We start from the raw sequence: 27,672 nt of genomic DNA on the forward strand, positions 1-27,672 counted from the left end.
TATTTCTTCGCAGATTGTTTAAAATGTCAGCTGATTACTACTGGTCCTCATGTTCATATTTATTTAGCCTTCCCCACTGCTCTCTGGAAGACCTGTTATCCTGCTGTTGCATTTAATGGGCCTAACCTCCTTTCATTTGGGCCTAACCTTTCTTCATTGGGCCTAGCCTCTCTTATTTGGGCCTAATGTCTCTTCATTGGGCCTAACCTTTCTTTGTTGTGCCTAACCTTTCTTTGTTGGGCCTAACCTCTCTTAATAGGGCCTAATCTTTGTTTATTGGGCCTAGCCTCTCTTATTTGGGCCTAACCTTTCTTTGTTGTGCCTAACCTTTCTTTGTTGGGCCCAACCTCTCTTAATTGGGCCTAACCTCTCTTAATAGGGCCTAATCTTTGTTTATTGGGCCTAGCCTCTCTTCACTGGGTTTAACCTCTATTTGGCCTAACCTCTCTTCAATGGGAAAACCCTATGTGTGCGTGTGTTTATATGACCTCCGCATGACTGATAAATCATCAGATAATCTCAGTCTGAATGTTTGTTTATTCTAGGAAATGTTCATTTAAAATGCCAATAAAAACATTTTCTAGAACCTGACTCTGTTATTCCAATACTGAGACTGTGAATTGTGTTTTTGTTTTGTTTTTTTACTGGAGGTTACTCAAATAATACACATGTATACTCTGGGGTATTTCCTGTAGGCCTTTAACGGTCATGAGGGTGCAATAAATAAACATTAATAGACACATCTTACAATTTGCAACAGACATAAAATAGATAATGTTTTATTGACAGGTGCTACACAATGAGCCACAGTTATAGTTGTGTATAGTTGTGTATAATTTTGTTGTGGAATGGAAATACATTTATACCTCTGGGGTTGCCACAGATCAGCCACTTGATCTATTAACTCAGTCCTCCTGAGACTATAGACCGATTGAGCTTTTTAACTATATTTTGAGTAAGAAGTTTACAATCAAAGCACACAGATCTAAGGTAGGGACATTGGAACATGGAACATTTACAGTCTGGATCCATCATTAACAACACAAGGGACATGTGAGAAAAATGAAAAAAAGTGCTTTATACGTCACATACTCAAAAGCCGTAAAGCAACAGTCACCAGAAGGGGCGCTGTGTATATATGTGTGTGTGTGTATGTAATTATATATATATATATTAGTGCTGTTAATTCCAGGTGCCACGATTAAAAGTCCTCACCAGGATTTAGCTCAAGCTTGCTAGATTTTCTAATTAGCAATCCAGGTAAAATTAGTGGAATCAATGCAATCCATGAAGCCTGAGCAAAATCCTGGTGAGGACTTTTAATCGTGGCACCTGGAATTGACAGCACTTATATATATATATATAGTAGTTGAAAACCATGACAAGTACTTTCTCTTTCTGTACATACTATGTGTATATACTAGGGGTGGGCATAGATTAAAAAATTAATCTAGATTAATCTCACTGAAATCTTTAAATTAATCTAGATTTAAATGGCTCATTCAGAATATGCGTGCTACCCAAGTAATGACTAAAAGTCAGTCTTTGAGATAGGGTTTCTTAATATAGAGGGTGCATTAGACCAGGGGCTCATCTCCTGTTTCCAAAATGCATCAATGACTGCTTGAGAAAGCTGTTCTACTTTGATACTTTTTGGAAAAAAAACATGCTCAATAAAATGTAGGCTACTCGTGTTCAACGGTTTATTCAGTTAAACATGAAAATAGTACTGTAAGCCTACATACTTTAAGAGGGCATATTCAGTCAAACATGAATTTGATAATATGTTTGATAACATGTTTGATAGGGGTTGATAACATGTTTATTCAGCTAAACGTGAGATTTGAAATGTAAGCCAACATTTAGTACATTTAACCTGTTTTCGGCGGTGGCGACTCTTCCCCTGGGCTGCATCAGTGCTTGACCCAGCGTCAGCAGCATTAGCAAATGGGTGTTTTGTGTTTAAATGGTACTTCAGACTGGTAGAACTCCTACAATAAACTAATTCCACGTTGCATAAGGTGCAAACAACTTTAGTCTTGTCAATGTCTCCATTAGGAAGCTTCTTAAAAATGAATTTTCCATGAAGCAAACCTGGCGGCTTCGTGGCTGCATCCATGTAAACACACAAACTATTTGTTGTGGTAGTCTGAAGTTTGAAAATTCGTTCTCGCCCCCTACTGCGCAATTTGGTTAAGAATACACCCTAGCTAAACTATCAAGGTGAATGTCATCATAGTTTGCTTAAGCCCCCCGCACACAGCCAGTGCGTGCCCGTTGGCTCAGCTACTTGCTCGCTGTGTGCGGGGGCTTTACCTATTTTGACCCAGTTCCCAACACAACTTTAAGAATAGATTAATGGCAATATTTTTTATATTGCCCGATAAGAGTATCACATTATCGAATGCCGTTAACGGCCCACCACTAGTATATACACACTGTATATGTTTTACCCTGTAGACTGAAGAGTATTGGAGGCTCTACAGTGGGAGATTGAGATAGGGAGGTGTTGTGTAGCGGAGTTGTTGTATAACTGAGGTAAGAGGGTAGAGTGACATGGATGTAATAAACCATAAAGCAGGAACATGCAGAGGAAAAGAGGCAGATCTTCTGTAGAGTATGAGGTCTGGTTAACAAACATCAGTGTCTTCACTCACACACACACACACCTCTGCTCACGTGTCTCATCTGTAGTCTGGTCTCCACTTTGGTGGCTTGGGAAATGAGGCAGAAAGTACAAAAGAGAAGGTGAGAGATTATTATGAGAGATTAGAAGAAAATCATCATTAACGTGAGTGAGGAAATGAGAGATTATGTAGAAGAAAATATCTGTTTAGGTTGAAGTTTAGGTGAATTACTTTACAAGTACTATACTTTATAATTTTAGGTGAATTATTTTATTACCTGGCTAAGCCAAAGTGGCTGGGGCACCACTGGTGGTGGTGGTGTAACCAGTGGAGGTGGTGGTGGTACCAGTGGAGGTGGTGGTGGTGTAACCAGTGGAGGTGGTGGTGGTACCAGTGGAGGTGGTGGTGGTACCAGTTGAAGTGGTGGTGGTACCAGTGGAGGTGGAGGAGTGTGGGTGGAGGTCCTGGGGAAGACTGTGGTTCACTCCATCACACACAGGCTCGTTCTCCACCACATACCACACCTCATTATGTCTGTTTAGGAGCTTCAGAGGACTACACACACCCACAAACACAAACACACTGTATCCTTAACTTACAGTTCACATATTCACAACACTGTGTCTGTATGCAAGTGTGTGTGTGTGTATGTGTGTACATAAAGTAAAATTGTTTGTAACATAGAAGCAAGATTTTTCTCACTGATTTAAACCCTGAAGTGCTTGTACAACAGAACACAACAAGTGTGTGTGTGTGTGTGTGTGTGTGTGTGTGCCCGTCATAACCCACTGTGTGTGTGTGTGTGTGTATGTGTCTACCCGTCATAACCCACTGTGTGTGTGTATGTGTGTGTGTGTGTATGTGTCTACCCGTCATAACCCACTGTGTGTGTGTGTATGTGTCTACCTGTCATAACCCACTGTGTAGTGTGGCGTGTATGTGTCCACCTATCATAACCCACTGTGTACTGCGGTGTGTGTGTGTACCTGTCATAACCCACTGCGTAGTGGTGGGTGTGGTTGTAGTGAGCATTGACTCTCTGTAGCTCCTCGGTTAAGAGGTGGGAGTGGAGTCTAGATGTGACTGACAACATCCAGCCACCATAACCTCTTACATACACGTCCACTTCTGGCATGTCTGTAAAATACAGCTGGCCACATCACAGGAACACATTACACACTCTCAGGCATATACACAAATGCAGAGTTTAATATCTGGATATTTCAAAGAACTTAAACCAAAATTTTAAGCATTATCAGGCCTGTTACTGGTGGGTATACATGTCACACACACACACACACACACACACACACACACACACACACACACACACACACACACACACACACACACACACACACACACACACACACACACACACACGGCTGGTCCTCCCAGTGGTTTCTTCCTAATCCCTACATATGGAGTTTTTCTTTGCCACCATCACCCCTGGCTTGTTCATTAGGGATCATGTCTTGTAAAAAGCACTATGTAAATACAAGATTGACTTTGACCATCAAAATGCTGACCTTGTCATTGGTTGGTATGGGAGGATTTTCCTGATAGGCTGAGGGGAGCAGGAAGTTGAGTGTGTAGATAGCTGGCTCCCACAACGGAGTGTGCTCTGGTACTCTGACAAGGACCGGAGTGGCCATGTCAATCTGAATACCTACGACACACACACACACACACACACACACACACACACACACACGTAACCCACAAAAAGAGAATCATGAACCCTATACCTCTAGTATCTGTATAGACAGTAGAGCTCGAACACACCTTCTTAGTTGGCTTACGACACGCACACACACACGCACCTTCTTGGTTGGCTCCGCTGATATACTGGTAGAGGCGTCTGAAGGCCATGGCTGCTCCCACTCCCATGAAATACGCCTCTGCATCAGTCGACACCCAGCGAGAAGGAGTGTAGTGACGCACCTACACACACACACACACACACACACAAACACACATGCACACGCGCAAACACACACGCACACAGGCTGTACCTCTTGTAAACAACTGCATCATGGAGTGGGGCGTGTCATAACCCTCTGCATTATGTTGTGTGTGTGTGTGTGTCCATCATAATCCCAGTATGATGTATTAGTGGAGGTGGAGATGTGCTACCTCATACGCTACTGTTCTGCACACCAGGTCAAACTGCAGGCATTCTGAAGACTGTGAACAGTAGCTGCTGAATGAGTTACTGGAACACACACACACACACACACACACACACACACACACACACACACACACACACACACACACTCAGCACACACACACTCAGACTCGTATGGGCTAAAGCAGGGCAGGATAAGCAGGATCTTACCCCACCCCATTCTCAGCTATCACCCCAGCAACCAACGCAATGAAACCAGAGAGAAGAAACCTGGAGACAGATGAGAGAGGGGAGGTGAAGAGAGAATGAATGAATGATTGATTGATTGATTGATTGATGCGTTATAATAATACCACTGCTGAAGTACTGTCCTACTCAGGAGGTGCAGGGGTGGGGCTACTATGCGCAGCTCTAAATCGAGTGCAGGTGTAGACATTACGTGCGAGCGCGCGCGTGTCCGCGGAGGTGTTGCGGGACAGGACAGGGCGAAGCAATGCAGAGGAAGTTGATACTCACGCAAACAGTTCTGTGGACGGCAAATAAAGTCCCGCGCGCACTGAAATTAACCCAGATTCCCCTCCGCGAGCCCACAAAATAATTACTCTGTCGGTACAATCCGTTTAAACGGCGACTTTAGCTTACAAACAAGATCAAAATAACCAGGGAAACGTATTTCTTTACTAGACTTATACACACTTTGAACGACTGTAAACAGACAAACCTACTGATTAATCACTGAGAATGAACAGCAGGATACGTACATGTCGGCTGGTTTAGTGGTCGAGATGCAGCTGCACCGGTGATGATGACTCATTTGGTTAGACCTGACCGTGCCGGTATGGAGTGATTTTTGTTTCAATAGTTCCACAAAAGCAAAAGTAAATCCAAGAGCAGAAAGTATATGTTATGAATGCAAAACAGAAAAAAATATATCAAAAGTATATATTTTTTATATAATTGGTTATTTGAAACTTATTTTCGTTTGCATTTTGACAAGTTTTTGGTTCCATTGTTTTAGTTTTTTTGGATTTTCCCAGTAAGGTCTTTTGCTTCTGGAATCTCTCTTTGCTTCTGCTTCGTTTTTTGCTTCTGACTTTTGGAACACATTTCACGTGTGGGAGGGTCTTAGATGAAGGCGTTCCTCTGCTATCTGCATTGGTCACTGATTCCGGACTGACACAGAGCTCTGGGACCAAGCCACGCCCACCCCACCAGCTTCCCAGCGTTTTCAAACATGGCGGAACGCGGTGGTTCTGTTTCACAGCAGCATGTAAACTGAGTTTTACCATTAAAGTTTATACGAAGTTTATAATTAATTGCTAAATGGTCTGTAGATATTGCAAATGTACACTGTATAATAAGTACATTAAGCATGCTCACCAGCACGAGCTTTTTAAAATTTTAGTGAACTGGATGGAGAGAACATTGATGTGTGGAAGAAATATGAGTATTTGCAATATCTGGTATGGCGACGGACGGGGGGTGGGGGGCAGCTGGTGTACGAGAGGTGATGCCAAATATTGTAAAATCCATAATAGTAAAAAATACCAAAATTAAAGCAATACTGAAAAGTGGCCACCCTATATACAACCAGCTTTGTTCACTCACAGTTTTTCAGTGTTCTGCAGGTACCACACACAAACACACATCACATGCATCTTGTGCTGTCCATATTTTATTAAGAAGTGAACAATATTCATTGAACCATTGAACATAGAGATACTAAACATAATACATGTCAGACATGACATTCAGACACTGTCCGACTCAGAGATAAAAACAAAAAGATTTTAACTTGGAGGGGTGGGAGTAAGAAGAGTAGTCCATTGAAACGCAGAGTGCGGATTAGTTTCCTTCTCACTTTAGACCCGCGGGGACGCTAGCGAATGATCCAGGAGGAGCGAGTAACTAGTCGCTACTATTGTGAATGTAGCAAAACGGTGACAGAAGCTACAGCAGCGATTAAATTAAAAATAATTTAAAGGCTAGCTTTAAACACGCTCTTCCCTGTTGACTTCTCTCACGGTAATGTCGCGCTGAAAAATATTGACCTGTCTTGTCAATATATGGAGCCAGATCCGTAAACGTGAGCCGCTTTCGCCATTCCAGATGGCTCAGTCAAAACCATTACATCTTAATGAACCAATAAATAACATCAGCGGCAAAAATGAGTGTAAAAAATACCAGGGTTCATCATTTAGAACTACAAAAAAATCTTGTTTCTTATTTTACTATCTACCTATTTTTCATAAGAGTTTGTTTTACCGCAAAATATGAAAACTTCAAAACGGCGAATTTCGCCGCAAGGTGACAGATTTTCATGCCTGCATCCAGTTCACTAAAATTTTTAAAAGCTCGCGCTGGTGAAGTGTGCTAAATATTAACTGCCATGCTTAATGTAGTTATTATACAGTGTACATTTGCAATATCTACAGACCATTTACCAATTAATTATAACCTTTGTATAAACTTTTATGGTAAAACTTAGTTTACGTGCTACTGTGAAACAGAACCACCGCGTTCCGCCATGTTTGAAAACGCTGGGAGGCTGGTGGGGTGGGCGTGGCTTGGTCCCAGAGGCGGTCTCAGAGCTCTGTGTCAGTCCGGAATCAGTGACCAATGGAGATTGCAGAGGAACGCCTTCATCTAAGACCCTCCCACACGTGAAATGTGTTCCAAAAGTCAGAAGCAAAAAACGAACCAGAAGCAAAGAGAGATTCCAGAAGCAAAAGACCTTACTGGGAAAATCCAAAAAAACAAAAACAATGGAACCAAAAACTTGTCAAAATGCAAACGAAAATAAGTTTCAAATAACCAATTATATAAAAAATATATACTTTTGATATATTTTTTTCTGTTTTGCATTCATAACATATACTTTCTGCTCTTGGATTTACTTTTGCTTTTGTGGAACTATTGAAACAAAAATTACACCATATGCCGGCCGCTGAAGTCAGCACAACCGCGGAGCGGAGACCCAGGGGAAGTCCTCTTAAAGCGCACGCACACACGCGCGCGCGCCCAAGAAGGAAAGAACCCCGCGCGCTCGTAGGCGTGGCGTTCTAATGACGGTGTTAACGGGTATATATTTTAACGAATTTATTTTACATTTTTCCTTGACGTCCACTTACGAGGTTTGTGTAGCCTAATGTTCCATAAACTTAATTTATTTAAGTCTTAATTTATTTATTATATGACCATTTTCCAACCTCTATATATTTTTTTGGATTCAAGAACCTGATTCGGTTACTGGGCCTTTAAGATAAAAATGATAACAAATTAACATAAAGAGCTCTTCCAATTGGCTGACGAATTGCATCTCATTCAAATAGCACTGAAAGCTGAAATGTACCTGAGAATTAGTGTAAGTGGGCGTGGTTAAATGCGCGGTTAAACCATTGACTCCCATTGTGAGTTTTTGAAGCCACCAAGATGGCCGCACAAACGCTGCCATCTTGAAAATTGGAGCCAGAGCATGCGCATTAGAATCGGTAGGCAGGACAGTATCTCCGCCAGAGACCGTATCTCCTCCCCGACATTCGTTAGGATCAGGGCCGGCGCCAGAACATATACAGTGAGGGGGCGTCAGAAAATCTCGGGGGGGGGGGGGGGGGGGGGGGCGAACGTAAGTTGTCGAGCGGGGGGTGGGGGGGGGGGTTGTGGCGAATGTAAGTTGTTGAGCGGGGGGGGGGGGGGGGGGTGTGTGTGTGTAACGATTGTCGAGCGGCCGAGGGGGCACCATGTAGCGATTGTTGTAAAATAAATGGGTCTTATTTTTTTACATTGAGGGGGCGGGACACCTCGCCTGAGGGGGCGACGCCCCCATTCGCCCCCCCGTGGCGCCGGCCCTGGTTAGGATACGCCCACCAGTATAGACACTTTTGACGTTTTACAAAATTAACGAACGTAAAAGGTTTTATTACCGCGGTCGAGAGCTTTGATGTTGAGCGCGTTCACATTTGAGCGTCTGGTATTAGATGTCAAACAACGCAGCTATTAACTGTAAATCACCTTATCGCCACACCCCTTTAAGTAACACTTAATAACTTCTATAAAATCTGTTTATCATAGAGAAAAACACCAGGAGAGATACTAACGCAATGGGGTCTTATAGAATTGACAACATATAATTGCTCAAAAAACGTATTTTACGTGTAATAAAAATTCAAAGTTTCTCGTCCGGCCCGTTCACTTACATGGGAATGGGTGGGGTTAAAAGTTGTACTGCAGCCAGCCACTAGAGGGCAGCTCACTAACGGAGGCTTCACTTTTCACTCGCGTCGTCCAGTCCACTTATATATACAGTCAATGGGTTAAACCAGAGACCATATATATAATGGACGATACGTCACCGTTGACTCCCATTGTGAATTTTTGAAGCTACCAAGATGGCCGCACGGATGCTGCCATCTTGGATGCACTTGCGCAGTAGATGAAAATTGGAGTCAGAGGCTGAGCATGTGCATTAGAACCGGTAGGCAGGACAGTATCTTCGCCCCAACTCTGATCACATTTGTTAGGATACGCCCACCAGTATAGACAGGGTCGCACATACGGACTGTGCTTCACTGAACTTGACTTTCCGCGGAATCTTACTACAAATTACAAATTGCTGTACTACGACGACTAGGTTAGTCATGTTACAGAAAAAAAAATCCAAACTCAACAAGATGGTCTGTTTGAGGGTCATTCCAGGATTTTGGTACATTTCAGGGGTGGTCACTTCTGAAAATTTGATCTACAGGTTATAAACTATCAAAAAGTTTGATTCGTCAAGCTCAGATATGGAAGCAGTTTTTTCTTTATTAGATGTAAATTGGTATGCAGTAACAGGGTTGCGACTAACAGGGTTGCAAATTTAGGCTAAGTTGTGGTCTACCCCAGGAACAGATGCTCACTGTAAAATTTAGCTATGTATACAAGATCAAGGACAAATATGGTTATATAAGTATATAAAGTAAATTTTGACTCTACTCAATATTAATCTTACAATATGAGGAACAGTGTTGCATTCACTGAGTGACACATACAACTTGGACAAACATATTTGGAAAAAAACCTTGAAAATTGTTAGAGCACTTACCATTTTTCTTGCCATGTGGGCAGGAAATGTACTTGTGATGCAAATTCCTTTGTGCCAGTACACAAATATTTTTAACCCTTTCTCTGCCAGATAAAATTCTTTATGGTAACAGGGCTGCGTGCATGTTGTGGGACACAACTTAATAGTGTAAAATCTGTGAAATGCAATACAATGTAGACCAAAGAAGTTGGTCAAAGAAGTAAAGGAGATGCATTTCAACAATATACAAGAGGAAGTAATTTATTTAGAGCTTATTTTTAATTGTTAAATTTGGCAAAGGAGTTGGTCACCCAATGTGTGGGACAAGAGAAAACGGCCATTTTTTGAGGTGGTTCAAAGGTATTCTGTCTTTTGAATAATATCTAAATCGCTTATTTTTCCACCAAATTTTACAGTTTGTCTTATAACAAGTACATTGTTAAAAAGAAAATAGTCATTTAGATATTTTGGATATGTACATTTGAAATTTAAGTGGTGGGACAGGAAATGTACCAAAATCCTGGAATGACCCTTGAAATAAAGCCACCTAGCTAGCTACTACTGAACAAATACATTGTTTCCACTTTAAAAATGTTAAAGTGAAAAACAGCTATTGGCTATAATATAAAAAGCACAGTTAGTTTGATGAGGTTTAATGTGAATGACTTCAAAATTAATATTGTATGTGTATAACCTAGCCCAGGGGTGGGCAATTAATTTTTACAAGGGGCCACATGAGAAACCTGAATTGTGTCAGAGGGCCACACAAACGAAAATGACGCCATCGCAATGGCTCCACCCACCTCGCGCGAACGGCGGAGACGTTTATACTTGCAGCATCACATTCTGTGCAGTGTTGTCTGAAACGATATGTGTTAGTGTAAAGAAACACCCCTCAAAAACAGGGGAAGGAACATTTGCCTGACCAATTATAATGTTGCTTTTTGTTTTGGATTTGAAAAGTGCTGGAATTTAAGCTAAATACTTGAAAATGCTTGAAATTGTAACTACTTCGTTTCACAACAAATATCTGTCTGACTGAACAGTTTTCTTGTATTACGTTAACAAATACGAGCCTCTTGTAATTCCAGGACGAAACATGAGAGAAAGCGAAGACGTTAAGATTGGGCGTTTTGAAAATAAACCACCATTAAATAATGTGATTAAAAGCGAATTATTTCGAGTATATGTATAAATATTTAACTTAATTAAGTTTAACGTGCTGGGAAATATTGAAATGGACCTTGAAAGTGACGTACAAGTGCTTTAATTACACCTTGTAAAGATGTATAAACCCTGCAAACATGACTTTGTTCATCGACAGTGCGCGAGGCCCTCGCAGACGGGGCGGAGTCACCGCGATTACGTCATTTTCGCCGCGCAGACCCTCGTGCCGCGTCAAGTATAAACCAGGCTTAAACCTACCTTTAAATCACTTCTATGGCACTTTCAAGGTCCATTTCAATATTTCCCAGCTGACTCAGGTTCTCTCTAAGCTCGGTTTCTGGAACGGAAAACCCTGAGTTTTCGTTAACTCCGAGTTTACTTACCCGGTTTCGTCACTAAATCTGCTCTCTGGAATTACCCCCCCCCCCCCCCCCCCCCCCCGTTCAGTCAGCTATTTGTTGTGAATCGAAATACAGTCACAATTAAAATTAAAAATTAAAATTCGTCATGTAAATGTTCCGCCGTTCGCGGAGGTTCGCACGCTACGTTCATTCGCGAAAGTATAAATTCAGCCTTAATTTGTCACTGATCACCTACCTAACCCTACTATTTCTCGCACAGCTCACACATGCGCACGTACGTCCACACGGAATTAACACAAACGTAGCGATTTCAAAATAAAAGCATCACAGTTGTATTGCACGCACGACATAGATATTTGTTTCATTTATGATTGGCCTCTCGTGGGCCGGAAAGGGACGCACAACGGGCCGGATGTGGCCCGCGGGCCGTAGTTTGCCCAGGTCTGACCTAGCCACTAGGGTGCACACACCTTTGTTTTTTAGTGCCAGTCCCAAGCCAGGATAAATAGGGAGGGTTGCGTCAGGAAGGGTATCCGGTGTAAAAACTGATCAAAAATAGAAATTCCATACCGGATCGGTCGAGGCCGGGGTTAACAACGACTGCCACTGGTGCTGTTGTCCAACAGGGCATTAGCGGAAATTGGACTACTGTTGGGACAAGGAGGAGGAGGAGAGGGGGGAAGAGGGTTCTGAAGCTGAAGGAGAGGAGGCAGAGCAGGAAGGTGTAGGTTAGAGATGGTACGTTGAATGTGGGCTCTATGACAGGTAAAGGGAGAAAGCTAGCTAATGCGATGGAGAGGAGGAAGATAGATATACTGTGTGTACAGGAGACCAAGTGGAAAGGGAGCAAGGCCAGGAGCATTGGGGCTTCAAAATCTTCTATCATGGTGTAGAAAGGAAAAGAAATTGAGTAGGGGTAATCCTGAAGGACGAGTTTAGTAAGAGTGTAGTGGAGGTAAAAAGAGTCAGTGACAGGGTGATCTGTGTAAAGTTAGAGTTTGATGGGCTGATGATGAATGTCATCAGTGCTTAGGTAGGTTGTGATGTGGAGGAGAAAGAAGAATTCTGAGAGAGTTAGATGAAGTTGTTTTGCAGGTTCCTAAAGTAGAGAGAGTGGTTATTGGAGCAGATTTAAATGGACATGTTGGTGGAGGGAACAGTGGTGATGAGGAGGTGTTCGGTAGATATGGTGTTAATGAAAGGAATACGGAAGGACAGATGGTGGTAGATTTTGCTAAGAGGATAAAGATGCCTATAGTTAACACTAAGAAAAAGGAAGAGCACAGGGTAACGTATAAGAGTGGGGGGGGAAGATGCACACAGGTCGACTATATCCTCTGTAGGAAGCAAAACCTGAAAGAGGTTAGTGATTGCAAGGTGTTACCAGGGGAGAGTGTAGCTAAACAGCATAGGATTGTGATATGTAGGATGGTTTTGGAGGTGAAGAAGAGGAAGAGAATGAGAGTGGAACCTAAGATCAGGTGGTGGAAATTAAAGGATGAGGACTGTGGTGTAAAATTCAGGGGATGAGGTGAGGCAGGTACTGGGTAATGGTGGGGGTGTACTGGATACCTGGGATGAGACTTCAAATGCAGTGAGGGATGTGGCTAGGAAGGTACTTGGTGTGACCTCAGGACAGAGGAAGAGAGACAAAGAGTCGTGGTGGTGGAATGAGGAAGTTCAGGAGGAAGTTTGAGAGGAAAGCGGTTGGCTAAAAAGTTTTGGGATTGGGATTTTAAGCGAGATGAAGAAAGTAGATAGGGGCACAAGGAGATGTGTCGGAAGGCAAAGAGAGCAGTGGCAGAAACTAAAGAGAAGGCATATAGCAAGCTGTATGAGAATTTGGACACTAAGGAAGGGGAAAAGGATCTGTACAGATAGAGGCCAGACAGAGAAACCGTGATAGGCAGGATGTTCAGCAGGTTAGGATGATAAAGGATAAAGGTGGAAATGTGTTGTCTGGTGAGGAGAGTGTCTTGGGAAGGTGGAAGGAGTATTTTGAGGAACTGATGAATCAATAGAATGAAAGGGAAAAAAGGTTAGAAGAGGTAGAGATTGTGAATTAGGAAGTGCCCCAGGTGAGCAAGGAGGAAGTAAGGGCTGCAATTCGGAATATGAAGTGTGGTAAGGCAGTTGGACCGGATGATGTTCCAGTGAAGGCATGAAAATGTTTGGGAGAGACAGCAGTGGAGTTTTTGACTGGGTTATTTAACAGAATCTTGGAAGGTCAGAAGATGCCTGAGGAGTGGAGATGAAGCATAATGGTGCCGATTTTCAAGAATAAGGGCGACGTTCAGAGCTGTAGTAATTACAGGGGAATAAAGTTGATCAGTCACAGCCTGCTAGAGTACTGAGACAGGAGCTGTGGTAGGAATGAGGAAGTCAGGAGTAGCAGAAAAGTATGTGAGGGTGGTGCAGGATATGTATGAGAACAGTGTGACAGCAGTGAGATGTGCGGTAGGAATGATGGGTTTAAAGTGGGGGTAGGACTACATCAGGGATCAGCCCTGAGTCCCTTCCTGTTCGCAATTGTCATGGACAGACTGACGGACGAGGTTAGGCAGGAGTCCCCTTGGACTATGATGTTTGCTGATGACATTGTGAGCAGGGGAATGAAAGTGAGCAGGAGTAAAACAGAGTACATGTGTGTGAATGAGAGGGCAGATGGTGGACAGGTTCAGTTACAAGGAGTTGATTTGGTGAAGGTTGACGAGTTTACCTACTTAGGGTTGAGGGTACAAAGTAATGGAGGAAGTGAAAGAGAGGTAAAAAAAGAGAGTGCACGCAGGGTGGTGTGGATGGCATAAAGTGTCTGGGGTGATCTGCGATAGAAGGGTGTTGGCTAGAATGAAAGGAAAGATCTATAGGACAGTAGTGAGACCTGCTATGTTGTATGGACTGGAGCCAGTGGCACTGACAAAGAGACAGGTGAGGGAGATGGAGGTGTCTGAGATGAAGATGTTGAGATTCTCATTTGGAGTGACGAGGAAGGATAGGATCAGAAATGAGTTTATTAGAGGATCAGCACATGTAGCATGTTTTGAAGATAAAGTTGGAGAAGCGAGATTGAGATGGTTTGGACATGTACAGAGGAGGGAGGAGAGGTATATTGGTAGGAGGGTCTTGAGGATGGAACTTCCAGGCAAGAGGAGGAGAGGTAGACCTAAGAGGCTTATGGATGCAGTGGTAGAGGATATGAGAGTGGCTGGTGTGTCAGAGGAGGACACTCAGGACAGGGCCAGATGGAGGAGTTTGATCCGCTGTGGCGACCCGTAAACGGGAATTGCCGAAAGAAGAAGAATCTTGTATGTGTATACCGTATATATATATATATATATATATATATATATATATATATATATATATATATATATACAGTTGTGATCAAATTTATTCAACCCCCAATGCTGCGAAGGGTTTTATGGAATTCAGTGCACATTTGTAATTGTGTTCATAATGAAATCTTACAAGGACTTGTTAAAGAACTAAATGCAACTAAGATAGCATCAATTTTTTTTGTCATAAAGTATTAAATGGCCTTTTTGTGATTTCTTCATTGACACAATTATTCAACCCCTTTACGACTACCACTCCTAAGAACAGAGGTTCATTCCAGTGTTTTCCATCAGGTATTGAAAACATCTGTGGATGTCAACGAGCAGCAATCAAGCATGATAAGCACCAATTAGGCAGATTTAAAAGGACTGTGATACTCAGCTCCTTCTAGACATCTACTGGTGTGTTTCCAAGCATGGTGAAGGCAAGAGAATGGTCCCAGAAGACAAGAGAAGAGGTTATTGCTCTTCACAAGAATGGCAATGGATATAAAAAGATTGCGAAGTTGTTAAATATTCCAAGAGACACTATCGGAAGTATCATTCGCAAGTTCAAGTTAAAGGGCACAGTGGAAACGCTACCTGGTCGTGGCAGAAAGAAGATCCTGACCGCGACTGCTGTGCGCTACCTGAAGCGTAATGTGGAGAAAAATCCCCGCGTGACTGCTAAGGAACTGAAAAAAGACCTGTCAGATGTGGGCACTGAAGTTTCAGCTCAGACAATAAGGCGCGCACTGCATAACGAAGACCTCCATGCCAGAACGCCCAGACGCACCCCCTTGCTGACTCCAAAGAACAAGAAAAGTCGACTGCAGTATGCCAAAAGTCATGTGGACAAGCCACAAAGGTTTTGGAACAGTGTACTGTGGTCAGATGAAACTAAATTAGAACTGTTTGGGACAATGGACCAGCGCTATGTTTGGAGAAGGAAGAACCAGGCTTATGAACAAAAGAACACCTTGCCTACTGTGAAGCATGGCGGGGGGTCAATTATGCTTTGGGGCTGTTTTGCTTCTAATGGTACAGGAAAGCTTCAACGTGTGCAGGGTACCATGAATTCCTTTCAGTACCAGGAGATCTTGGAGGAAAATGTGATGGAGTCAGTCACAAACCTGCGGCTTGGGAGACGTTGGACCTTCCAACAGGACAATGTCCACTAGAGCATGGTTGAACATGAAAGGCTGGAACATTCTAGAGTGGCCATCGCAATCACCAGACTTAAATCCAATTGAGAACCTCTGGTGGGACCTAAAGAAGGCAGTTGCAGTGCGCAAGCCTAAGAATGTGACTGAACTGGAGGCTTTTGCCCATGAAGAATGGGCTAAGATACCCATAGGTCGCTGCAAGACACTTGTGTCAAGCTATGCTTCACGCTTGAAAGCTGTCATAACTGGAAAAGGATGTTGTACTAAGTACTAAAAAATAATGTCACTAGGGGGTTGAATAAAACTGATAATGATGTGAGCACAGTAAAGACATTTGTGGTTATTCCATCATAAATATTATGTTATGTTTGTCTAATTTATAAGTGCCTCTTTGATATAATTGTAAATAAGATGACTGAAATGATCAAAATCAATGTCAAACTGGCCAAAACACTTTATTTCAGTGGGGGTTGAATAAATTTGATCACAACTGTATATATATATATATATATATATATATATATATATATATATATATATATATATATATATATATATATATATATATATATATATATGGTCTCTGGTCTATGCTTCAAGTACATTTCGTTCAATTCGCTAAACTACGAACTAGCTACCACAATTTGCTAACCTGAGAGGATTTAAAGTTAACATCTGGCTAGCTAGTCAAATATCTAACTGAGCTACTTACTGAAAGAATTGCAAAGAACTTGACCCTAATGGTCTGGTACAACAACTTACTGCAGAACAAGACATTGAGGTTTGGTATAAAGACACTTTTGACATTTTACAAAATAAACAAAGGTAAAAGATTTTAATATTGCTGTTGAGTGCGTTCACGTTTGAGCGTCTGGTATTAGATGTCAATCACCTTATCGCCACACCCCTTTAAATTCTATAAAATCTGTTTATTGTAGAGAATGTTGGAAAAAAGAAAATTAAAGGCTAATAACTTGATGTGTCAATTTAGTGTTTTTCAGGAAGACTGTGGGAAAGCAGGAGTAAGGAGGCCTCAGTGGCCTTGAGGAGAACAGAAGGGGCCTATTCAGTGCAGGATGTGTAGCAAGCAGTTTTTAGATAACCAGGCACACAGGCTGGGAGAAGAGGAGCAGGTGATTTTCCATGGAGAGCAGCCAGGATTGGGGAGTTATCGAAACTTAACAATTCGAAACTTATGGACAGAGAGTATGAAAGAAAGGACATCGCCCAGCACGACAGGCTTTTCGCTTGGACACTGCTGAGATCCACTTGGGTTAGGTAGATTCCTAGGCAACTAGCACCAGTGCACTGGAGAGTTTGTACCACGTATACTTCTATTATATTGCATTCAATTATATTCTATATAAATCATTTTAAAAGAACTTTTGTTGTCGAGACTTTGCTTGGACCACTCAGTCAAAAACCAGTCGGTTCATCGGGGCGGTGTTGGGGCCCGTCTGGGTCGGAGAAGAAAATTCCCAACAAATTGGTAGCAGAGGATGGTTTTTGGCTGGAGTCGAATTCTGCAATTAGGACAAGAGAGGAGGTCAATCCGTCCGTGAGGTGACTGAACTAAACCGCGCGGTCTGAAAAAAGGTAAGGAGCCATTCTCTCCTATTGGCTGATGTTACTACGTCATAGGCTAAATTAAAGTTCAGTCACTAAATGGTCGAGGCGAAATACTCTCTGTAAATTTAGTATTGAAATTGTATACGTGTTACAAATTCGATATATAGACAGGAGGATTGCCCTACGACTCATAAAGTCGTAGGAGGACGCCCTGTAAACTGCAGTAAATTTGGCAGGTAGCCCGATTATTCTTGGAACAATCGGAGGTCGCGCCCGTTTGTTGTTTTAATTAAGGTAGGTAGCCTGGAATTCTGTGAATTCCGGAGGACGCGCCAGTTTATTATTTTAATTAAGGCAGGTAGCCTGGAATTCTGCGAATTCCGGAGGTCGCGCCAGTTTGTTATTTTAATTAAGGCAGGTAGCCTGGAATCCTGTGGATTCCGGAGGACGCGCCATTTTGATTATTGGGGGCCCCGTGTGTTTTGGTAAAATTCCGTGTGTGATTGGTGAGATTACGGCCGTGTGTGTGTGTTTGCAAATTTGCAGGGTTGGGTTGGTTTTCATGTATCGTGTGGTTTTATGCTGAATAAAGACCTGTATAAGTTGTTTGAGCATACGTGCTATAATAAAACTTGAGAGCCTTTCATTGGGGGACTTATAAACCCACGCCCATAAATCCATGAGCCTCTGTGAGGACATTTGAACCCCTGAGTAAGTTGCATGAGCCCCCAAGAAAGACGTTCGTCATTGTGTACACAAGCACAAGAGAAACATTTCATAAGAGGTTAAAGTGTAAAACAAAAATTATTATATATTTTTTTCATGCATGAAATTATAATTTGGTTTATGACGCTCCGTAAACGTACGATTTAAGTGCTGGAAGTGAAACTCGCGCGAGCTGTGTTGAGCTGGAGTTGTTTGGAGTGTGGAGATATTAACTTGTGTCTGTCTGCCCTTGGGGTGCGCGCTGGCGAGTTAAAGCGCTTGCGAACACGACGATAAAGTGATAAAGTTTACTGAATTAATTTTGGGGTATTAAAGTGCTAGTGAGTACAACGAAAAAGTTATAAAATTTACTGAATCGAAGCAAAAGTAATTTGGAAGTAGTTTAAAAATCAGAGTTATATCATGGATAACATTAAGGGTTTGGAGGATTATTTGGTTGATACTATGGAGAAACGTGCTGTGCCGAGAATGAGGTCTGACACAGTGATGTATGTGAAAAAATGTTTTGAAAAGATGCGATCCGAAGGGTTGTGGCCAGACCCGGACGACCGTGGTGTGTATCAGGTTGATTGGGAGCACATCGAGAAGCATTGGGTCACACAGGTTAATAAAGAGAAGAAAAGATTAGAGGCTAGCGGAGCCCTAACTAAGCAAAAGCGTAAAATCCAGCTGGAAGAAGCTGAAACTTATTTGTCGTATGTGAGAACATTTCGGAAAATTTGTCAGAAGATTAATGATAAAGAACGAGTTGAAACCAAAAAGACAGAACTCCCTGTGCCCCCTCCCTATGCAGAAAAAGCGTGTGAACCCAGTGCTCCTCAATGTCCGCGTGCAGCGCTGATGGCGCCTGTGTCTGTGAGTGAAATGAGTGACGTTGGTGTGGACGGGGCTTCTGCACGTCCAAAATCAGTGAGAGAGCGTGAATGTGATGAGGGGAGACAAGTGGTAATGGAGGTTGTCAGTGATGTGGCTATGGACAAAATAGAGAGTAGACTAGCGAGGCTCGAAGACTGTGCGCGTGAGAAAACTGGAGAAACAGAGATAAGTGATGCATTGCAAAGAATTGAACAGCGAATGGCTGAGAGTTTGAGTCTGAGTGCCCCCACACGGTTCGAACAGACGTTGAACAGAGCAGAGAAAGTGGTCTGTGATGTGGAGAAAGCCATCAGGCAAGAAGAAGCTAAGTTGGAAAAAGAGCATGCGAGACAGCTAGAGGAATGCGCTGCGGATGATAGGAGGAGAGATAGAGGTGCACCTGACAGAAGAGATACATTGATTGTGACTGGTGAAAATTTAGAATGGGAAGTGGAGAATGACGAGGGTGTGACGAACAGACGAGTGAAAACTCCCTCTTCAGAGGAGAGCGAGGTGGGAGATGAATGTATAAACCTGACTGAATCCGAGCAATGGGTGAGAGTGCCCGCCTACTATGACAGGCACGGTGTGGTCACGCGATCAAAAGCCAAGAACACGTCGACCCCTGGTGGCCATTATCCGCTAATGGCAGTACCAGGGAGCAGTTACGCACACACATACGCACCGTGGACACACAGAGATTTGCACACTATGATAGATAAATTACCCAATCCTAAAAAGGGCGTTCAGTATTTCTTGTCTAAATTTGAACAGTACACGGCTGGGGACATGTTGTGTTTGGGAGATATAAGGACATTGTTTAAAGCTATGGGAGTTTTGAGTATGTTGTCTACAGCCGAGAAGGCGGCTGGAACAGAGCATCTGGCTGATGAGGCCCCGTTCGGTAGAATAAGAAGTGCTTTGTGGGGACAGCTGAGATTGCAAAATCAGGACACGTTTGACACGGCAGCCTTATCAGGGGTTAAACCTAAAGAAGATGAAGACCCGATGTCGTACTTAGATAGGTGCAAAGAAATCTGGCAAGCTAAAACTGGCGTTAGGCATGATAAATCAATCCCAGTGCGGGCTATGTACAGAGCAGCGGTCGTGGCGAGTTTATCTGAGGGAGTGCAAACGAAACTAAAAGATGTGGTCGCGCTGGATCAAAAGGAAGAAGGTGAATGGGAAGCTGTAATTACACACCATATGAAGCGTGAGGCAGAGAAGGGCGAAAACACTGATAAGTTAATGAAGGATGCATTACTCAAATTGTTGAGGGAGAAGGACAATTCAAAGCCTAAAAAGCAATTAGTGTCAAAGGAAGACACTCCAGTACAGGTAGCGGCCGTACAGCCACCCGCGCAACCAGTGATGCAACCCATACAACCCATGATGCAACCTTATGTTATGCCACAACAGGTCAACAGCTGGGCGGTGCCACAACAGCCCGGTTACTACGCCCAGGCAGGCCCATACCGAGGCAGAGGCAGAGCCAAAGGTAGGTTCAGGGGAGGCAGAGTAGGGAACTTCCAAACCACACAAAGCAACGGCTGTTTTAGTTGTGGCCAGATGGACCACTGGGCAAGAGATTGTCCGATGACGCAGCAGCAGCAGCCAATGCAGTACCAGCAGCCAATGCAGTATCAGCAGCAACAGCCAATACAGCAGCAACAACCAGTACAGTATCAACAGCCAATACAGTACCAGCAACCCCAAAATGTAAATTACCAGCAGAAACCCGCACTCACACAAGGACAACAGGTTGTGCCTCCTGGCATGCAATACATGCCAGCGCCACCTGGTGGCCAATGAAGCTGCCCGATGTCCAGTTCCCCCACATGCAGTGAACCAGTTGTATGTCTATTGGTGGAGGGGGAGCCAGTGGAGTTCTTAGTCGACACGGGAGCCACCACGTCAGTCTTAACAGACAGGAAGTGGAAAGGCTACTTGTCGAAGATGTCACTATCCACTACTGGATTTCTGGGAAAAACTACACTGCAGCCACTGACTGTGCCCTTGAAGGTGTCAGTGGGCTCAGGCCCACAGGTCGAGCACACATTTTTGTTTTCAGAACAGTGCCCAATTAATTTGTTAGGTAGAGATTTGTTGTGTTAATTTTCAGCCATTATTGAATGCACACCGAGTGAAGGTAAATTAGCTGTCTCTGTCACCAACCACGATGAGCGCCTCAGAATACTTAATCAACAAGCAGCAGACGGCCCAGCTCACATTTACTGGGCCACATTACAACATCCTGAGGAACAAGCAACTGCAAAAAATTTGCTTTACACGTTTAATTTATGGAAGCCATGGTTCCTGTCACTTCAGAGTATGACCCCACCAATAGACAGCACACACTGCACTTTTAATTACATCAGAGGGGAGGATGGGGTTTACGGACAGCTGTGGAATAACATTGAAGGTCAATTACAAAATATAAATTGTGAATCAATGATTTTTGGACCTGAAGGTGTGGCTGCACTAGTTGTGTTAACAGGAGAACAGATGACGTACTGGAGAAACCCGGACCAGCAGGATTCACTACCACATGTCTCGCTGTTGGTCTCGGCTGGACACGAACCTCGTGAGCTGGGCCCCATGCTGGCCACTGCCATGAAGGAACAGTTTCGCCCAACCTGTCTGCCAGGGGTAGAGGGTACGTCGGATGGTAAGTACTGGAGAGTCGCATGTGACACCAGTGACTTGGCGTACTTCTGTAACCAGCCCCTGACAGCCACACACGGCAGAGCACTGTTGGATCACCCCCAGGCCAAAGAACAACTAGAGACGGTCCCAGCCAACTTGTGGACCACGACAAAGGTAGATGTAGGATGTGCATCACACCACATGGCTCCTATTAGGTTAAAGCCAGGAGAAACAGTCGTTCATCAGCCACAGTACCGAATCAAGCCAGAAGCCATGGCAGGTATTACAGACACCATTGCAGATTTAATCAAAGTTGGAGTTCTGAAACCCACGACGTCACCGTGGAACACGCCCATACTACCTGTTAAAAAACCTGGAAAAGATGAGTATCGTATGGTGCATGATTTGAGGCGCATTAATGATGTCACTGTAACTGAGAACATACCAGTACCTGACCCCTATCGATCTTTGCAGAACCTAACGACTGAACACTGCAGCTTTTCATGCATAGATTTAGCTAATGCTTTCTTTTCTATACCAATTGATGAGAATGTGAAAGACATTTTTGCGTTTACCTTTAAAGGTCAACAGTACACATACAACAGGCTACCTCAAGGCTACAAAGACTCACCAGGCATCTTCAATCAATGTCTGTTGAAAGATCTGTCTAGATTAACTGACAATGATTTGATTGACTCTAACACCGTACTAATACAGTTCGTGGACGATTTGTTAATAGCTAGTACTTCACCCGATAAGTGCCTTAGAGACACCATAACCATTCTAACCTTGTTAGCTGAATTAGGTTACAAAGTGAACAAGTCAAAACTCCAGGTGGCCAGGCCGATGGTCACCTTTCTGGGGAGAAACATCTCACACAAAGGTCACACCCTGACTCCAAATCAGAGACAGTCAATACTGTCATTTCCAAAGCCCACTACAGTGTCCCAAATGATGTCATTTTTAGGCCTGACAGGCTACTGCCGCAACTACATACCTAACTACAGTGATTTAGCTCACAGCCTCAGAAAACTCGCAGTGTCAAAAGGTCTGAGTAACGGGAAGGTGGAGCTTGACTGGACGGTTGAGGCAGAGAGGGATTTTATAACTCTAAAACAAGCACTTGCTAGCGCTACTGAATTAGCAGCACCAGACTACACACAACCTTTTCATTTAAACGTTTCTGTAAGAGACAATCATGTTCATGCTTGTCTCTTTCAGAAGGGGGAGAGTGAAGGAAGGAACATTTTATTTTTTCACAGTTCCAAATTAGATCAACCAGTGATAGGAACAGGACCATGCACAACATACATGGCAGGACTCACCACAGCGATAGAGAAGACAGCACACTTGGTAATGTGTCACCCACTAATAGTCAGCACCAATCACGGAGTAATGGCGTTCATAAACTCACAAGCCTTTTCTTTGTCAAGAGCACGACAGAACAAGATAAAAGCCATACTCACACAGCCACACATCACGTACAACACTGCGTCAAAACTTGTGAATCTGACTGATAACATTGAAGTAGCCGAAGATGCGACACCACATGACTGCGCTGACGCCACAGAAAGATACATTCAGCTCAGACCAGAACTGCACAAGGTCAGAATTACTAAACCAGGAGCATGGGAACTCTGTTCAGATGGGAGTTGTTGGAGACAAGGTAACGAACTGAAGGCCTCTTACGCTGTGGTACAAGCATGTGGGGAAGAGTGGGAGGAGGTGGAATCAGGAGTGGTTCCACAACCAGCTTCAGCTCAGCTGGCAGAAATGGTCGCACTCACTAGAGCACTGGAACACGCGTCAGGTCAGATTGTGAACATTTACACAGATTCAGCATACGTGCACGGGGTCATCCACCATGAACTAGTCAGGTGGATGGATAATGGGTACACTAACGCCACAGGACAGCCAATCAAACATTTGAGAGCAGTACATGAGTTGAGTGAAGCTATCATGTTACCCAAAGAAGTGGCAGTGATAAAGGTAAGAGGACATCAGGGTAATGACAGTTTTGTTTCTAGAGGTAATGAAGCTGCTGACAGAGCAGCCAAAGCTGCTGGAGGGTACAACCCACAGAGCTTGTTGTTGCTGGAAACTCATAACATGCCTGAGTTGACGGAGAGCCACCTGGCACAGATCCAAGAACAAGCCACGGTCTATGAGAAGCAATTGTGGATAGACCGGGGAGCCACAGTCACTAAAGGACTCTGGAGGAGTCCAGAAGGGAGAGTAGTTTTGCCCTTAGAGAAGATGAAATTGATACTATGCGAAGCACATGGGCCTACTCACTCCGGAGTGTCGGCCATGGTGACCAAATTAGAATGTTTATGGTGGCATCCATACCTCAGAGACCACGTGAAGCAATACGTGAGCGAATGCGATATCTGTCAGTCATACAATGTGAAGAAACCATACCGGGTGAGAATTGGAGGATACCCAGTGCCCACGGGGCCATTTGAGGAGATTGTGATCGATTACACAGACATGGGGCCAGACAACAGGGTAAGGGGGTACAGGTACCTGCTGGTCATGGTAGACAGATTCACCAAGTGGGTAGAAGCTATACCCACCAAAAAGGAAGATTCAAAATCAGTCATAAAATGGTTGCAAAATGAGTTGATTCCCAGGTACGGCCTACCAAAAGTGATTAGGAGTGACAATGGGTCCCACTTTGATAACAAACACTTGGCAGAAGTAGAACAAAAGCTGGGCCTAACCCACAAGTTTGGCACTGTCTACCACCCACAGTCACAGGGGTTGGTGGAAAGAGCCAACCAGACCATTAAGACTAAACTGGCCAAGGTGTGCGCAGCAGGAGACATGGACTGGGTTCAGGCGCTGCCACTAGTGTTGATGTCCATGAGAGCGACCCCCACGGGAGAATACAATCTCTCACCACACCAGCTCATGACAGGACGACCCATGCCAGGGTGCCCTCGACCAAGGATCGAGGGACCAGCTTTGGAAATCCAGGAACAGGAGATGTCAGAGTACATGAGAGAATTAACCAAGTTGCTTTGTGAAATCAATAAGTCTGTTCAACAGGAAAAAGGAGAAGAAGACCTGGAATCACCCAAGGTGAAGGTGAAGCCAGGGGATTGGGTAAGGATCAAGGTGCACAAGAGGAAGTGGAACGAGCCACGGTGGACAGGCCCGTGGGAGGTCGAAGGTGCCAACGAGCACTCAGTGAAAGTGAGGAAAGACAAAGGTAAGACTTGGTACCACATTTCACACTGTGTTGCAGCAAAAGAACCAACAAGAACCACAGGAGAGATCAAGACACACCTGGAGGAGACAGGAGAAGCCCCAGGGAAGGAGTTAGTGGTGAGTACCGACCCCAGTGTAGCTTTTTACAGAGAATACATCACAGCCGAGGACTGGTGGGAGGAAGGTGAAGGAGACCTGTTGGAGACTGACTGTGAGGCTATAGCACACTGTGTGAGCGCGGACCTGAACCTGGGAGCTGGAGTGGCTCTGCAGATCAGACAAGCGTTTGGCACTACAGGTATAGCCAAGGTGCCCATAGGCAAGTGTGCCACACAAACCACACAGACACACATTATATTCCATTTAGTGACCAAAAGATACTACAGGGAGAAGCCAGAATTAGGAGATCTGATTTCAAGCATACAACACCTGGCCACATTGTTAATATCATTGAACATTAACACTCTAGCCATACCGAAGCTGGGTTGTGGACTAGACGGATTAGACTGGAGGACTGTGAAACCAATCATTAAAACTTTACTTAAACCAACCGGTACCAAGGTGGTGGTGCACCATCTTCCATCCTAGGATGGAACTGTGGGAAATAAGAGACATGTTGTCGGGACGTGTCGGACGTCCAGATGAGGCTCAGTACCAACAATATGTTAGAGTAGGGAGATTAACTTTGAGAACATGGACTTGGCTATGGGGGGGAACATTTCTAGCCGTGGTGATAATAGGAGCGGTGGTGATATTTAGTGTAGGAAATCAGAAACAACCCAATAACGTGAACGTAACTTTGTGTCGGTGGGACGACAATCACACTGCCTGCAAAGAGGTGAGGCCCGATGAGATCCACAGCCCTAACCCGCTAGTAAACGCGACCAAACCAGAGAAAATAGACTTTAAAGTAAGAAAACCAAGAGGAGCTGGAACCAGGCCAGTAGGACAGTCCAAGGACCGGTGTGTACGGACATACGGAGGTGTGGAATTGAGTTATAGAGATGGTACAGCCTCGAGCTGGACTTTTGACTTATGTGAGGTAGTGGACTGCGGGGGAGCCAATGCCTCATACAGAGGATGTGATTTGTACATATGTTGGACCAATCAAGTTAATGCGGGCTGTCATGGAAGGGGGAGTTTCTATAGTGCAGACTGGTGTCCTGGTTGGGGGTCAGTGATAAAGTACTCGGGGAGATGGAAACCGACATTAGGAGATAAGAAAGGTAACCCGTCCACGACCTCTTTGAGCAAATGGTGGGTCGATGTGTCGTTTCAGCGAGATTATCACGTGTCCCAAAATCCAGTGACTTTTTCTGTCAAATGGAATGGGCAGATATGGGGTAATAACAGACCGTTGTACTTCACCCTGGGGGTGGAACAATCAGGACGTGACATATGGGGAATAATTAAACTCAGCTATTTAGCCAAACCCAAGCCACTCAGCCCAGCAAAACCTGAGGCAAAAATAAAAGAGGTGGAGGATTCAGCAGATAAGTTCACTCTAACCACAGATTTCACTAAATTATCGTCCCAGCAGTTAATAGAATTAGCAACCGGTTACAGCGGCTCGAATTTGTGGTTGTCATGGCTAGAACAAAACAGTAGAGAAAATGGGTTAGAAGGTTGTGTGGCCTGCGCAGCGGCCCGACCCGCGTTAATGACCTCACCAGCCCCACTGAATCCTGAAACAGATCCAGTAGGATATCAGTGTATGTTGAATTTAACTAAGGTGAAAAGTATTGCGACCTCAAATTGTTCCAGCCTGGACAGTATTTTTCCGTACGTCAAAAATTTGGAAGGAGGTAACGCTCCTTTCGTGCCAGTAAAACTTAAAGGACAGTACCAATGTTTTAACTTGACCGAGAAAGACGCAATCATGAGTGTGGGAGAAATTGAACCAGATTGGTGTAACGCCACAACAAAGGTCCCGGGGATAGGGAGAGTAGCCCGGGCAGGGATCTGGTGGTACTGCGGAGGACACACTCTGTTGGCATTAATACCAGGAAAAGCTAAAGGAATCTGTGCTATGGTTAGACTAATCACACCAATAACAATGATAGGGCTGAGGGAAATCACACCGCAGCCTGCTACAGCCCAAGGGAGAAAGAAGCGTGATGCCTTTGATTTGTCCATAGGGTCACCAACATACATTGACTCCATAGGAGTGCCTCGGGGGGTTCCCAATGAATACAAGCTAGTTGATCAAATAGCTACGGGCTTTGAGAACATTCCAATTATATCAGCCTTGTTTCCAGTAACACCGAACAAGAATGTAGATAGGATCAACTTTGTCCATTACAATGTGCTGAGATTAACCAACCTAACGAGAGACGCAATAGAGGGGCTGAGCGAACAACTGAGAGCTACCTCATTGATGGCCGTACAAAACAGAATGGCTCTAGATATGCTCCTGGCGGAAAAAGGGGGTGTATGTTTCATGTTTGGCGACAACTGTTGTACCTTCATTCCCAATAACACCGCACCGGACGGGTCGGTGACCAGAGCTCTGGACGGACTGAAGGCTTTATCTAAGGAGATGCAGGAGGCCTCAGGTATCAGTAACCCCATGGAGGAGTGGTTCACGAAGGTGTTTGGGAAATGGAAGGCACTGATTATGTCCTTGTTTATGTCAGTAGCAGTGTTCATTGCAATTGTTGTTATTTGTGGATGTTGTTGTATACCATGTATCAGATCTCTCACCCAAAGGTTGATCACAGCCGCGATTGAGAAGGGGGATGCAAAGAACCCACCACCATACACCATGCCACTGATGGTGGAGGATGATGATGACATATCATCTGAAGAAGACGATTCTGTGTGAAAAACTTGTT

At 44.0% G+C, this 27,672-nt stretch overlaps 1 protein-coding gene across 2 annotated transcripts; it reads right to left on the minus strand.

Annotated features, from left to right (window-relative positions):
* Nucleotides 1-750: 750 nt before the first annotated feature.
* soul5l (heme-binding protein soul5, like) lies at nt 751-7,739 on the minus strand. 2 transcript variants are annotated; one of them, XM_076982845.1, is made up of 9 exons: nt 7,697-7,739; nt 5,520-5,589; nt 4,969-5,028; nt 4,764-4,842; nt 4,451-4,571; nt 4,157-4,296; nt 3,614-3,777; nt 2,905-3,182; nt 751-2,714 (listed from the first exon to the last, which is right to left on the minus strand). In XM_076982845.1, exons 2-8 carry the CDS (start codon nt 5,570-5,572, stop codon nt 2,909-2,911), a joined length of 891 nt encoding a protein of 296 aa, XP_076838960.1. In that variant the 5' UTR covers nt 5,573-5,589; nt 7,697-7,739; the 3' UTR covers nt 751-2,714; nt 2,905-2,908. The 2 variants fall into 2 exon arrangements, with proteins under 2 accessions (XP_076838960.1, XP_076838961.1); XM_076982846.1 differs by lacking the exon at nt 4,969-5,028 and having other exon boundaries at nt 7,697-7,709.
* Nucleotides 7,740-27,672: the final 19,933 nt, after the last annotated feature.

Source organism: Brachyhypopomus gauderio, chromosome 20 (genome assembly GCF_052324685.1).
Source record: "Brachyhypopomus gauderio isolate BG-103 chromosome 20, BGAUD_0.2, whole genome shotgun sequence".
Lineage (NCBI taxonomy): Eukaryota > Metazoa > Chordata > Actinopteri > Gymnotiformes > Hypopomidae > Brachyhypopomus > Brachyhypopomus gauderio.

Bases quoted from the DNA above. Each gene is read 5' to 3' on its own strand.
- soul5l (XM_076982845.1), bottom strand. From the start codon at position 5,572: ATGAGTCATCATCACCGGTGCAGCTGCATCTCGACCACTAAACCAGCC. The intron at 4,297-4,450 runs GTGCGTGTGTGT...TGTGTGTCGTAG, and splicing joins CAGCGGAGCCAACCAAGAAG to GTATTCAGATTGACATGGCC. The intron at 3,183-3,613 runs GTACACACACAC...GGGTGTGTGTAG, and splicing joins TACGCAGTGGGTTATGACAG to TCCTCTGAAGCTCCTAAACA.